Below are 16324 nucleotides of genomic sequence, written 5' to 3' on the forward strand. Positions count from 1 at the left end.
GTTCAATTCTTTGAGAATGCTTCCCTCTTTTTGTTGAGTTTGATGCATTTATTATAAATACATTAAAAAATTAAACCTTGTACTTCATCTATTGTAGTCGTTCTGTAATCTGACCTATGTATGTTGTCCTCATGCTATCCCACATAGCAATCTCATTTGACAAATGTTTGGCAATCTTTATTTCCTGAGAATATATAGTGAGAATTTTAGAGAGCATCTCGGTTCTGGTGGCCTTATATTCCAGGAGAGACAAACATCAAATTATTATGCTAATACCTTAGAAAGAATTGAATATTATGACTATGAGAATGCTAGTAGAATTGCAGAATAATTAAGGAGCAACATTAAATGTTCATCAAAAGTCTGAAATAATGACACTGAAACAAATACTAATAGGAAGAGATCATTTAAAGATCTGGAGGCAATGCAATTTAGGCAGAGGTAAGAGTTTGGCACATTATGGAAGAGAGAAGGCAAAGATGTCAGAAACAGACTGAGAAGGCAAGAATGGTATATCGTTAGATTGAGGTATTCAGGTGCTAGATCATGTAAGTAGTTTTTGTAAAGAATTTGGATTTTCTTCCTCAACGTAATGGTATTTTATTGATTTTTATACAGAAAAAATAACATCTGGTTATAATTTGAACAGAGTGAAAGGAACAGCCATAGGAGCTTGAAAAAAAATCACAGAATTTGGTGTGAGGTACATGAAACTCAGGGTAAGAGAGTGCCAAAAATAAAATAGTAGTCAATTAATGCAGTAATTAATTGACAGTGAAATAAGTCAGGCACAGAGAGACAAATGATTCATGTTTTATGTCACATGTCAAGGTAGAATTAATTTATAAGTGTACAAGTAAAACATATGGAGTTGTGTGTAAGTTTACATGACAGTATTAACCAAAATGAGGCTATTTGCAAGGAGGAATTCAAATTGTGTAATTCCTTAGAAAAACAAACATAGTCCTACAACACAAATACCAGAAAACTGATACTTGAAAGATTTGTAGGTGGCGGTAAATGAGAGAGGGTGAGATGAAATGAAGACAGTAAGCAGGGGGAAAATGCAGTTACAAAATACATATAGATATATAAAATGCATATCCTATGAAATTAAGAAAATTGAGGGGATGGGGTTGGGTTAGAAGGGATGGGAGATAATTCTGAAAGCAGTGCCATTGATCAATATTAATTGTATTTATAAATGAATTTATTGAACATTTTTCAAAATGTTTCAAGTACTTAATATACTAAAAGTGAAAATTAAAAAGGACTATTCACTTTGGAAACCTGAGAGTTAGTGGTACCTTTTAGAAGAGATTAGAAAAGATATTTCAGTGTGACAATGGGAAAACGAATAGCAGATTTATTTAGTGGCAAGAGTAACTGGAAAAGAGAAAGAAAGAAAGAAAGAAAGAAAGAGAGAGAGAAAGAAAGAAAGAAAGAAAGAGAGAGAGAAAGGAAGAAAGAAAGAAAGAAAGAAAGAAAAGAAAGAGGGAAGGAAGGAAGAGGGGAGGGAGGATGGGATGGAGGATGGGATGGAGGGAGGGAGGAAGGAAGGAAGGAACGAAGGAAGGAAGGAATGAAAGAAGGAAGGAAGGAAGGAAGGAAGGAAGGAAGGAAGAAAACCATTTTTATGTCAGGTACTAGTGGCTCATGTCTGTAATCCTAGCCTTTCTTAAGAAGCCAAGATGTGGTCTATGGTTGAAAGCCTGGCGGTGCAGAAAAGTATGAGACTCTTACGTTCAGTTAAACACCAAAAGGACAGAAATAAAGCTGTAGTTCAAGTGGTAAAGTGGCATCCTTGGGCAGAAATGCTCAGAGACATTGCCCAGATCCTGAACTCCATCCCAAGTACCCACACAACAGAAAGTCTATTCTATTTCAATAATAATGCAGAACTTCAGTAAGGACTAGCTTGAAGATGTTAATAATATAGGTAAATTTTGAAAACAATACTTTGCAAAGAGGAGAGGACATAGGATAAGGAATAGAACACTCTCCCTTTCCCAATGTGTGACCTTTCTTTTGAATTTTCCATTTGTATTGAAAGTAGAAAAACACAGATTATCTTGAGTGTCAGGCAAAAGATATGTTTAAAATGTTTCTGTCTTTTCAATACAAAGATGAGACCATTTTAACTTTCTACCTTAAAAAATCTTTCAGGTGCTTCAAGAAGATCTAGAGCAGGAGCAAGTCAGAGTCAATTCTCTCACTCACATGGTGGTGGTGGTTGATGAAGCTAGTGGAGATCAAGCAACAGCTGCTTTGGAACAACAACTTAAGGTCAGGTTATTTTCATGAATAAATGAAATATGTTCTTCAAAGCATTTAATTTCAAATAGAAAATGTAAGTTAGAACTTTGAGAATGTAATTTATCATGAATATTTGAATACAATGTATTTATTAAAGTATATTCAGATAATTTCTTATGTGTTCATATTTTCCTTACAGTAATTCAAATTACCTGCTCTACTGTTATCCTGGCTTTTGTGAGCATATATAAATGTAGGTCCCTTTACTTTAATAATGGTTGAATCATAAGTATTAGAGAGCTGTTCTGAGGAATACTATTTTTTCCTCTTATATCTCAGCATAGAATAGGACAAAGTATTTTCAAAAGAATATTTAATTAAATATTTAAATAAAAATTAAATTCATACAGTGTAACCCTTCATGCACCAACTTGATACAAACATGCAGGATTTCCAAGGCATAAAAGCTTTTTTTTTGTAAGTTGTTTTTTTTTTTTTTTTTGGCCAGTCCTGGGGCTTGGACTCAGGGCCTGAGCACTGTCCCTGGCTTCTTTTTGCTCAAGGCTAGCACTCTGCCGCTTGAGCCACAGCGCCACTTCTGGCTATTTTCTGTATATGTGGTGCTGGGGAATCGAACCCAGGGCCTCATGTATATGAGGCAGGCACTCTTGCCACTAGGCCATATCCCCAGCCCGCATAAAAGCTTTTAAACTCCCTTTCTAACCTATGTTACAGTATGTTATAGCTTTTGTATTATTGGAAATGTAATTAGTACATATCAAGAAAGGATAATGTAAATACTTTATTGTGTTTTTATCTTCCAAATTGGGAATAGTAAAGAGTACCATGCAATAGTGAAGAGTACCAGAAAGATACTACACACCTCAAATTACCAACATTCAGGAAACAAAAATTAATTCCAAATGATTATGCATACAATTACATTAGAATTACAAATTTTTTATGAGGCATTTATTAGTTGCATCAAAAACTGATATTGTTTTGTGATAGGAGCTACAATTCTGATATGTCAAAGAATCCAGTAAGTATGGTTTAAAATGGTTTATCAGCCTAAAATAGTTCTAAACATAGTTTCTCCTACCTAACCTATAACATGGTTTCTTCAAGCCTTATCTCTGTTTTCTTCCTTTTTGTGTGAAATGTGTTTTTTTTCCCAGGGAAATGTCATTTCCTCAGGTTACTGAATTAGGCTGTCAATCTCCAGCAATGTTATCTTGTTCTCAATCATTAAATGACAAAAGAAAAACTCTTAAACTCACAGATTGGACATTGTTACAACTGAGCATTTAATATATACTGGGCAACTTGCTTTAACTACTTACATTTCAATAAAGCAGCAAGGATCTAAACAGTGTGATGACATCAATCATGATAATATATCATCAAAGATAGGTCATTTCTCCATTGCACACACATTCCTGACCAACTGAAGGGCTAAATTTCAAGGCATTCCATAGTTTTTATGTAATACTTAGAAATTATACATAGGCAACTGAATATTTCCCTGATATCATCAGAACACATAATAGAAAGCTGCAGAGCAGATGTTTCTTGGGCTAGAGACTGGTTTAACTACTTAGGACAGGAACATTTTCTAACTTTTTGAGTACTTCAGTTAAAATAGTCTAAATAACAACTGAAAACACTGTGGCCATCACATGCCCCATAGAAACTAACTTTATAATTCTTCCAAGGTGATGATTGTGATTGTGGTGTGAACCACCAGAGCTGAGTTTTTTTCCTTTTATTTCTTTTGCCCAAATCTAACTACTAAAATAGCTGTTCATATAGTAGCTACCCCTAATTCACAGAAACTCAATGTTCCTTTGTCTATTATTGCCTTTTTCTTTGATAAGTGTTAGCTTCTGTCTCCTCTTGATAAGTGTTAGCTAGCTTTCTATTTACAGCTATCTCTCCCCTTTCAAAACCATTCTATTTGACAACACACAGCTCTTCATTACCCCATGATGTATGGACACTCTATATTAATGTCTAAAAAACAGAATGAAAAGGAGATAAGTGAAAGGAAAACACCTATTATGACTTTTTCTTTCCTCCAATTCCTCCAGTTCAAGTAAAACCTTCACAGGTGAAGTCCGTGTAAGTGAAATCTGACATAGTCTGTACAGAACAGTGTTTATTAATAATTTCAATAAATACAAATTGTCAGGTGATGGCAGCTCAAGCCTGTAATCTTAGCTACTCAGGAGGCTGAGATCTGAGGATTGAGGTTCAAAGGTAACAGGGACACGAAAATCTGTGAGACTCTTACCTCCAATTAACCACTAGAAAACTGGAAGTGGCACTGTGGTAGAATGCTAGTCTTGAGCAAAATGATCTCAGAGACAGTGCTTAGGCCCTGAGTTCAAGCCCCACGTCTGACAAAAAATAAAAATACGTACACACATATACATATATACATATTGCCTACAAGGTGCTAACCAAAACCCTAGACTTTAAATTATATACAAAAACTAAATTATTCCATTTGGAGCTTATATTACAAGAAAACCAGTACTACTTCATGAACAAAGCCAGAGGAAAAAAAACTGATGTAATGAAAATGGAAGTGAGATAATGTGACACTCTGATTTATTACAACTCCCGTGAGTCTTATTTGAACATTCGTTGAGCAGTGGTTATTTGTAATTGTCTGAAACTGCTACTTTTTATAAGGGTAGGTTCCAGTATATATCTTAGGTCATAGTTCATTATGCTTAGCGAAACTATTAAGCCAAAGTGTATGAATGGAGGTAGCATTAAGCCAAAGGTAACTCAATTTAACACAGCTATATAGAACAAGGTAGTGTGTATAGATAGGGATGGCTGGAAATATGGATTAAAATGTTAAATTATTTACCTAAAAAATAAAAAAAAATGCCCAGGGAATGAAGCTGTTTGATGTTTTGATGGCTGAGGGAAAACTTCATTGAACATATAAATGTGTCAACTTATAGTTTTCAAATTTGATTCAACCAACTGCAAATCAAAGATATTAATAAAGAAATTATGCCTGTCCTGAATATCTATGTTTTCTTCTTTTCTCTAAAGCAATAAAATATTAAGTATTATGAGTACTGTACAAATAATTCAAAATACACACGAGCAACAAGATAATATTCAAATACTATGTTATTTTATATAAAAGACTTGAGCAACTTTAAATTATAGAATACGAAGAGTATACAAGAATAAATATTCCATAGATGCTGAGGCATCATGCCATAGTTACATGTGTGAATTTGGGATACATAGTAAGCTTTACTCCACTGAAATATAACCAGAGGTAGTTCATAAACTGTGATGAACTGGGGAAGTATTCTAGGTGATATGTAGGAGATGGATGATAAATATGATTAGATCCTTACATAGTGTTTGCTTATGGGTACCAAATGAACTGAGGCTCTTACCTTAACACACAAGATAAGAGCAGATCTTTCTTGATGATCATCTTTCAAAGAGAGAGCTTCTAGGGCTTTAAGACACTCATAAATTGCAGAAGATTCATATAGAAACAGAAATTTCATTTACCATTTGAAGTCTTCTAAACTAAGTGATCTATTAAAAAATGAGTTCAGAGGCAGTCTAAACACTATTTGATACAATAGTGAACCTGCAAGTAGTGCTAGGTTTTGTCTGGCCAATAAAATCCATTCATATTCACTTATCTTTTAGGTATTATTTTGGCCCATTTTCATTTGAATATAAATTTGAAATCAACGTAGCAGTCCCTCTCAAAATTAATTTTATGGTTTTAACTCAATTTTGTCATATTGGTTTGTAGAGAACTAATGTTTTGCTATATCAAGTCTTTCAATCCATGGTTATGGAATAATTTTCCATTTATTTAGATAGTTTCTCTCAGTATTGTTTTGTAACTTTCGGGGTAGAGAGTATGTGGCTTTTAACAATGTTTTCCTACAGGTTTTTTTTTTATTCTGTTGTTGTAAATAGTACCATTTTGAAGTTTCATTTTTTGTTTACCTGTTCTTATCTGGAGAAATATAATTGAGCTTTGTTCCCTGGCCTTGTATCCGTGAGTATGCTATAAGGACTTATTAAATTGAATAGTTTATATCATCCTTCAGATGTACACATACAAGTTGCTTATGAATAATGACAGTTTTATTTTCCCTTTTCCAATCATTATTCATGCTATTAATTTTTCTTGCCATATTGTACCATATAAATCTGCTAATATAGTGATATTATTGTAGGTATTGTTTTCATTTTAGGCCTCAGAAGAAAGAATTTTAATCAACCCCCACTAAATATGATATTTGCTGTAGGTTTGCTGTAGATATTTTTAAGCTTAGTGTTCAGAGTTTTTCTTTTTCTTTATTTTTTGGCCTATCCTGGGGCTTGAACGCAGGACCTGGGTGTTGCTGAATCTCTTTGTGCTGAAGGCTAGCACTCTACCACTTGAGCCACAGTGCCACTTCATGTTCAGAGTTTTTATGATTTCTGAATGATGAATTTCATCAAGCTTGTAAGATCACTTGAAGTAATGATATTAGTTTTCCCCTTCATTCTATGAATATATCAAAACAAATTTCACAATTTCATATAGGTAAAATAGCTTTCTTCCTGAAATAACCGAGACATGAAGGAGAAATATAATCCTTTTAATATTTTGCCAGGTATTCTATGCTAATATTAGCATGTGATTTAGATTTTTCCCATTGTGTCTATGAAAGTACTTGACCCATGTTGTTCCTTTTCCATATTATGCTTGCTAGGTTTAACTGATTATTCGGAAATGCAGGTAGTTTCACAGGAAATATTTAATATATTAATGGATGTAAATATTTCCTTTTTTTTTGGCCAGTCCTGGGCCTTGGACTCAGGGCCTGAGCACTGTCCCTGGCTTCTTCCCGCTCAAGGCTAGCACTCTGCCACTTGAGCCACAGCGCCGCTTCTGGCCGTTTTCTGTATTATGTGGTGCTGGGGAATCGAACCTAGGGCCTCGTGTATCCGAGGCAGGCACTCTTGCCACTAGGCTATATCCCCAGCCCCTAAATATTTCCTTTTTAATTTGAACTTTTCTTTTTTGCATTTTCTTAAAATTCCTTTGTCAGTTTCGGTAGTGTGTATGATTCAATAACTTGGTTCATATTGTATTTTATAACATTTTACTAGTTACTAATATTTGGAATTGATGTATGTTATAGAAAACAAGGAATTTCTAAACTCTCTGGAAAAAGCAGATGATCTGGTGTTCCTTGGCCTACTTTCCCATTTAATTTTAGTAGAAATTATGGAGCTTGAGGCTTTTATAACTTGGGTAGATTTTTAAACACAATGCTCACCACTACCACATTCTCTTACACCTATATTATTTAATACAAAACATACATTAGAAAACTGTGATTTCCTGTAGATAGAACTTTGAATGCCAAGAATTAGCATAGAGCACAGGAAAATATGTCTTTTCTATGCATTCACTTTCAAACTAAATATGCTTTGGAACACAGTCCTGGTTGAAAAATGTAAAAGTGAAAGCTTTTTCTGTTCCTAGACAAAACATAAGCCTTTGTAATTTTAGTGTCCTGAAGAAATATTTTACTTTGTTTTGCCTTAAAGTTCAGGGCTGATTTTCTGTCAAGAGAGTCTAAGTCCTAACCAATACTCATCTCAATAAGTGATCCCAGTTTGCAAAGCTCTTTCATATTGTTGATTTATCAGACCCTAGCAATGACTTGGCCTGGAGGCTAGCAGGACATGTCCTATTATCCCATTTCCATTAAAGAAAAAAATGAAATTGTACTAAGGTTAATATTTTGTAAAGATAGTGTCAATTTGGAGAACAGTAGAGCTGGAGCAAGATTTTATGCCATCTGTACATTAAGACTGGGTATGAGTAGAGGGATGATGGAAAGATTCCTGTGTATGATGAATGACCATGGTAAATTTTCAAATCTGTACTATCATGTAAAGTGGAAATAATTTTTGCATGTGATTTACACTTCCTATATGTCTCTGAATTCATTATAAATAACCATTCAGTAGTTATTTAGTGAAGAATGATTTTAGAAGAAAGCTTTCATATTATGCAAGTATAAGACACTTGTGTGGCATGCAAAGCCTGCATATTACTCCATAATATCTTATTCTAATAGGTAAAGAATCTTCCTATATTTAACACTTCAGATTCTGTAAGTTATCCAACAATAATACAGCACAATAAAACCTCACACTACCAAGGAATGCAAGGGTATATGATAAATCCTGGAAAGAACACCTTCAGGCTAGAACGCTCCTAAGGATGATTACTGCTTATTTTCTGATATACCAATTGGATGGACTGATGAGAGCTGGAGACTACCGGGATTATTAAGCTGCCAAAAAAACATTAAATAACATTCTACAAATATTCAAAGCAATAAAAAAACAAAGTCCCTTCCAGATTTATTCACTAACACTTTATAACTTATTAAAATAAATAATATATGGAATGGAATGAAACAGCATAGAAAATAACACACTTCTTTGAGTTGAAATCTCAGTACATTTGCAGCAAAATCACGGAGGCAGAATTTCATTAACAAATCAGACATATTTACCTTTTAAAAATAAATAACTTCCCTAAGCATATATTCTATATCCAGAAGTGAAAGTTTTCCTGATTTTTTCTTATGATTAAATGATGTGGAGTTATAGTGTCAAATATATTTTAGATCAAGTTATGACTGTCTTCAGTTCCTTGTGATGTGGACTAGGAAATATATTTAGTTAAATCTAGTTAAACTCCTGCTAAGATAAAATATGAAAAACAGTAGGAAAATTGTTTTCAAAGATTCCATATCTTTACATCTCACTGTATACTCTGTAGCTCAAATTAGAAGGCATATATTTTGCACTGAGAGTTCTACTGAATAAATAGCATGGCCTTAGCCAGAGTGATATGATATTACATCCCAGATACCTTAATATTGTGATATCCATGCCTATGAACAAGTTACTTAAAACTGTCAGTTTCCTCACCTATAAACTGTATCTTTAGAAGTGAAAGTCTCTTTCTTTGCTCTCAGTTAATAAATATCTTGGAATGATTTGAGCAGTAATAAAAATTATATTTTGAAACAATGTTAATATGTGTTTCATAATACATTAAATTGTTTTCCTACCTTGGACCATATGTTAGTAAAGACACAAGGCATTCTATTTTATAGCATGGGACTTCATTTAATAGCTTACAAATACATGTAAAATTGAGAATAGAGTCACAAACCTGAGTAAACATTAATCAGTAGATCTTTGCCACATTTCTTTACTTATTTCATTTTATTTCTTGCAAAAAGTTGATGTGCTTTTCATTGTATTACTGCTGAGATGAAGTTGCTTACACTTAACTGCATTAGTTATTTATAATATAAAGAAAAATCAAGAGGTAGGTTATTTTTTAGAAGGCCCACTATCCATAGATTTCATTTAACTGGGGGGTATATTATAGGATCATAAACTGCAATAAAATGAGAAAGGTTGCGTACTGCTTCCCTCCTTTGTAAAGTCCACTGGCTGCTGTATTGTTTGGTCTATAGCATATAATTATTTCTTTTTTTTTTTTTTTTTTTTTTTTTGGCTAGTCCTGGGCCTTGGACTCCGGGCCTGAGCACTGTCCCTGGCTTCTTCCCGCTCAAGGCTAGCACTCTGCCACTTGAGCCACAGCGCCGCTTCTGGCCGTTTTCTGTATATGTGGTGCTGGGGAATCGAACCTAGGGCCTCGTGTATCCGAGGCAGGCACTCTTGCCACTAGGCTATATCCCCAGCCCTATTTCTTCTTTAATGGCCATATTCCTGGTCACAGTTTACTTTTTCAATGCCAATACTGATGGGCACAGGTTGATTCTCACATTCTACCACAGACTCCCATAAATTTAAGGACTGCTGTATTTAAGTTTTACTTCGCAGTTTTGTCAAATTATTGTCAACTGCATTTATCCAAATGTTCTTTGGGTAATCATTTTTCACTTTTGCTTTGAAAAAAACTAGTCAACTAAACAAAAGAATGAAGATGAGAAATGTCTTTTGCATTGATAATATGAAATGTGAATTAAATGGGAGGGAAAAATCCTCCACATTATGGATTTGAGCATGGATGATAATGGAGTTGTGATTTAGTCCATTAAAATGTGTTAGAGTAAGTGAATTGACCTTTAGCTTCTCTTACTACTGAGACAAAATGAGAATACAAATAGAAATTAATTACTCTTATCACATCCTTAGATGTTATAATTCACTGTTTTGCATATATGTCTGTAATGTTTATCTAACTTGACAAAATGTGTTATTTCTAAAACCTCAAAAGATTCCTATACTTAAATGGGAACTCAGAGAATCACTGAGTAAATATACATCTCTTTGCCATGAAAGAGATTTTTTTTTTTGCCAGTCCTGGGGCTTGTACTCAGAGCCCAAGTACTGTCCCTGGCTTCTTTTGCCAAGGATAGCACTCTGCCACTTGAGCCACAGTGCCACTTCTGTCTTTGTGTATATATCTGGTGCTGAGGAATCGAACCAAGGGCTTCATGTATAAGAGGCGAGCACTTTCCCACTAGGCCATATTCCCAGCCCCATGGCAAGAGATCTTTAGTTCTAATGATGTCATTATTAAAAAAAAATCATTTGCTTCCTGTCAATCCCATTTGATCCGATTACCTATTCTTGTCTAACAGTTAAGTTATATTCATTCAGGCAATGATAAGCAGCAACATCATTGAGGGATTGAGTTTACTGATTAATTTTCCAATTACTTAGTTACATCCTTTGTAATTTAAAGTAATGACACAATTTTCTAGCAATAAACAAATCCATAAATTCAAATAATTTATGTATGTTTATTTACCCATAATGCATATGACATTGCAAAAATCTTCTGTGTGTAAATATATACATCATATAAGCAAACAACTTCTTATTAATTTGTCTAATTTCACTGGTATCAGGAAGATGTACTAAGATCACCTTGCAAGAGAAGTGACTTTCATTTAGTTCATTATGAATAATATAGTTTTAATTAATGGAATCTGTTATTAAAATATAAATATTAACTTACATGAAGAATAAACATCCATTTGTAATGATATAGTAAGTGCCCTTCTAAAGCAAAAATGGTTAAATTGATGGTAAGTGCCATTTATTCGAAACATTGATTTAAAAATGTTCAAGAAACATAAAAATGACCACTGACATATACATATCTTCTAAAAATAGGTACACTGTTCAATACATTATCTTGTAAATATTTGTGGCAATTCTACAAGAGTGTTATTCTCCCTTTTTTATTTTATTATTTATTATTTTTTTTGCCAGGCTTAGTCTCAGGGCCAAAGCACTGTCCCTGTCTTCTTTCTGCTCAAGGCTAGCTCTCTGCCACTTGAACCACAGTGTCATTTCTGGCTTATTCTATATATGTGGTGCTGAGGAATTGAACCCAGAGCTTCATATATACGAGGCAAGCACTTTTTGCCACTAGGCCAAATTCCCAGCCCGAGTGTTATTCTCTTTAAGAGAGTTTTAATGAATTAGCTATAAATTTATTTGAAAAGAATTGACCCATCTTAGTCTGTTAGGAATACTACAGCAAAATACTACATATTGGCTGGTATAAATAATGGAAATTTATTTTTCCCTCGTTCTCATTGTTAAAGAAGGCTGAGATCAAGACTATGGGTAGATTTGGTTTCTTAGTCTAATCACATAGGTTTTCCAATAATCGTCTTTTACCTGCATCCTCCATCTTCCCTTGTGTACATATCCTTCTTATCTCTCTCTGTCCAGATTGCCACTTCTTAGTAGCACAGTCAACATACTCTTAGGGAGACATTTTAATTTTATTCTATCATTAAAAACCCTAGTTCCAAATGTGGTCATATTGAGTTAGTGATTTGTATATAGTACTTCAACATGAGTTTTTGGAAACAAAATCTTTATTTATATTTGGCATATGTTGGCTTTACTAAATGTTTGTTGTTTTTGAATAAATTCATGAATGAAAATTGCAAGCTATCAACTACAAGCTAAATATTTGTCAAGTTATAATCCTGCCTCAATGAATTATCAAAATTATAGTTATCATTTTGATACAAAGGACAGTTTCAAGGATATTCTTTCAAAAGTTCCCTTAAGTAGGTTCATTATGTACCTAATATAATATTTAAATATTGAAAATTTATTTCACAAAGTGAAATTTTAAATATAAAATACATCATATAGGTTTATTAAAATTATGAAGTATCTTATATAATCTTAGGCAGCCTAGATCATGACTATTTGCATATGTATTATAAGATAAATGAAATCAATAAGAAGCAACTTTTCTTCTGTAGGACTATAAGTCTAAATAAAATGCTGCTTCCATTCATGCTGCTTTTTTCTTATACTAGAGAGAAAATGCTATACCAACTTACAAGTCTATTCATTTTATATCAGTTATGTAGATGATATTATATAATCTGAGTTTATCCCTTCCCTTCTTGTATATCAACTCAGAATTTCAAATTTTAAATTTTTCTAACTATATTATGGAATTAGGTAGATAGTATAGATTTAAGCTAATGGATAAGAGTTTTTAGTTTGAAGTTATGTTTCCCAACTAATCTGTGAACAAAGATGTTCATGAGATTTGTGCTAAAAAAAAATCAAAAAAACCAAAAACTTTACTATAGGTTTTGGAGAAAATCCCACATACTGTTTTAAAATAAAAGCTAAATTACTTTTTTTTATTTAAGAAAATTTAAAATGTTGAGTTTATTGATTTAAGCAGGTCCATTTCTTACAAATGTCTCAGATCATCATTATGGCATTATGACATTTGTGATAAGTTAACCTAGTTCAGGAATTGAGTAAACAATAAACTATAAAACATGAAAATCAGTTACATTATTCTGAAAACAGTTTCATTTTATTGATAGTTTTGAAGAAAACACACTTGTGTCTGATCTGCATTTTAGTACATGATATCATGTTGATAGGCTACTAAAAGATGTACTGCTTACTCATGGATGAGACTGGTTTTATAAAGTGATATTTGATTTAACAATTTAAAAGCTATGTGGATCTCCATGTTACCTAATAATTAGTAGGGTGTTAATGACATCTATTACATTTGAATTGTTTTATACATGTATTAAGTTCTTAAGTGAGTAACGATAAAAGAATAGTAGAAAATGTAATTGAGGTTTAGGGCAAAGATATTTTCTGAAATAAGAGTTACAAATATTTTTTTTCTAGCTGTGACACTACATGAGATAAATTTTATATATATATATTTTTTTTCAAATAGTTCTAGCTTTAAAGACCCAAGAGGTATAATAAAATAATTTTCCTATTTATATGAAAAAATAATAGAAATAGAGAGGCATATAACAGAGCTGAAGTAAATAATATCTTTTTTTTTTTTTTTTGGCCAGTCCTGGGCCTTGGACTCAGGGCCTGAGCACTGTCCCTGGCTTCTTCCCACTCAAGGCTAGCACTCTGCCACTTGAGCCACAGCGCCGCTTCTGGCCGTTTTCTGTATATGTGGTGCTGGGGAATCGAACCTAGGGCCTCGTGTATCCGAGGCAGGCACTCTTGCCACTAGGCTATATCCCCAGCCAAATAATATCTTTTGTCTTAAAATACTTCCCTTACAAAACACCATCATAATATATTCTTTACCAAAAATCATTTTATTTGATTCATGTAACATTATAAAACATATGAACTTAAATATGAGTAAAATGCTAAAGATATGTCAGTTATTATTAAATTTATATTACAATTTTCTCACTATAACAATTTAGATAGGATTACAGTGCATTAATAATAATCAAGATCATTTTATAATAATCTGGATCGTTATAAATGGATAAAATTAATGTGGCTAAAATTTTTCATCATTTTCTCTAATTCCATATTGATGTACTTGCTATCTTTCATTTATTGTGGAAACATTCAAATAGTGGCAAAATATCTTCTTCAGAATACTTGAAAATACTTTTGCCTATGAATGAAAGGTACAAAACTGAGTCAAATAATCTGAAGATATCAAAATCACAGTGCTTGTCCAATTATAAGCAGAAATAGGAAGTGTAGTCATTAAATTCCTAGTGTACATGAAAAAATTAAAATCAGATATTTTAGCAAATAATTTATGTCATTTGAATGGAATTCACTCAAATTTGTTTGCTGATATGGGTTGGTTCTCTCTTCCCTAGGTACTGGGAGATCGATGGGCAAACATCTGTAGATGGACAGAAGACCGCTGGGTTCTTTTACAAGATATACTTCTAAAATGGCAGCGTTTTACTGAAGAACAGGTGTGTCATATGGGAGAAATTGTAGCAATGAAAAACATAAAACTATTAAGTGGGAAAACTAACAGAAAAAAATAATTTGATAATGTGTCCTCTTTAGAATGTTTTTATTTCTTTCAGTGCCTTTTTAGTGTGTGGCTTGCAGAAAAAGAAGATGCAATGAATAAGATTCAAACAACTGGCTTTAAGGATCAAAATGAAAAGATAGCAGGTCTTCAAAAAATGGCTGTATGTATATTTTAACTTTCAGTACTCTTTAATACCCCCATGCATGCATATAAGTATCATTAGTTGGTATTTACAATTCTTTGTGTTGTTAAACAATGACCCTTGTTTTGGCTTATTCCCAGGTATAATATTGGTTTCTTTATTTAAAAAATAGCAATACTACTGTAGTTAGAAATTCAATTTCTTTTGGTACTACTAACAGTTGAATTCAAAATCTTTTGCTTGCTGTATGGGTCCTCTACCACTGTAGCAATGCTCCTGTTCTTAATTTTTTTTTCATTTTATTTTCCCCTTGTACACTTGGGTTGGCCTGGACCACAATCTGATTTGTAATACCTGTGTTGCAAGGATGATAAAACAGGCATATAGCACCACATCTAGCTTTTTGTTGATTGAGATGGGGTCTTGTGATCTCAATACTGGACTGGATTTGAAACACGATGCTTCACCAATCATTGACTATCAATTAGCTAGGATTACAGGTGTGAGTCACCACACTCAGCACAAATTAGTTTCTTCAAACAAATTGTACTTTTGAGAAGAATCCTTCATAATCAGAATAAAACTTTCGATAAAACCCCAAATGTTGCAATACGTAGTATTTATATGCTTTCCAGGGAATTTTAAACACCACAGGGCTAAACATATACACTAGAGTTGCTTGTTGTTATAACATATGAGAAATACCAGAAATGACGATCCTAACATAAAAACAGTACTTAACCTTACTTCGGCAAGCAAAAACAAAATTAAATATGAAGAAGAAAGTCATGACCAAATTACTGATATGCACCGAATAAGTTTTGGCAAGAGAAATTGGGAATTGTACACAAATTTCCCGATTGGATGATTAGGAGGGTAATTAGACTTTCTAGGGTAATAAAGGGAATTTGCTCAATAAAAAGAATGGTAATTGGTTAAGAGATAGGTACATTGAGTCTAAAATGCCTTTGAAATCTTCAAGTGAAAAACATCAGTTTTTTCTTATTGGTATTGTAGAGGTGATGTACAGAGGGTTTACAGTTACATAACTGAAGTTCTTTTTGGGCAGTGTCAACCTTTCCCTTGCTTTCTCCCTGTTTTCCCTCCTGTCCAACCCCCCCCCCCCCCCAGCAAGTTGTATAGTTCATTTTCAACATAGTGCCTAAAGAATACCACTGGGCATTTGTGCATCCTTTGCCCCCCATTTCCATACCTCTCCCTCCTCCCCCAAACAGATACACTTACAAGCAAGACAAAAGGTACAGAAAATGAAAACATCACCAAAGTGTGTGTGTGTGGGGGGGGAACACCTAATTTCCATTTGTTGGAGTTCATTTTGACAAATATCATTATATATGATGATATGCACACAGATAATAAGCCTTTGTGTTCATCTCCTAAGAATATGCTCTTTTGGTCTCACTGTGTGAATTGAATGTGTAGAGACCTGTATAATTTATCATGTCTAAGTGTATTTTGGGGCTTTTACCATCCAGTGTGTTTACTTGTAGATTTATAGGCACATTCTAGCTATGACAAAT

General features: G+C 33.4%; 1 protein-coding gene across 1 annotated transcript in view; it reads left to right on the forward strand.

The window, feature by feature from the left end:
• The window catches only part of Dmd (dystrophin), a 1916788-nt gene that overhangs the window by 551151 nt on the left and 1349313 nt on the right, over nucleotides 1–16324 (forward strand). Inside the window, exons 13-15 of the mRNA XM_048336444.1 lie at nucleotides 2167–2286; nucleotides 14475–14576; nucleotides 14694–14801. Of these exons, the coding sequence (XP_048192401.1) occupies nucleotides 2167–2286; nucleotides 14475–14576; nucleotides 14694–14801 (330 nt within the window). The remainder of the gene's footprint in view (nucleotides 1–2166; nucleotides 2287–14474; nucleotides 14577–14693; nucleotides 14802–16324) is intronic.

This window comes from Perognathus longimembris, chromosome 28, assembly GCF_023159225.1.
Source record: "Perognathus longimembris pacificus isolate PPM17 chromosome 28, ASM2315922v1, whole genome shotgun sequence".
Classification (NCBI taxonomy): Eukaryota; Metazoa; Chordata; class Mammalia; order Rodentia; family Heteromyidae; genus Perognathus; species Perognathus longimembris.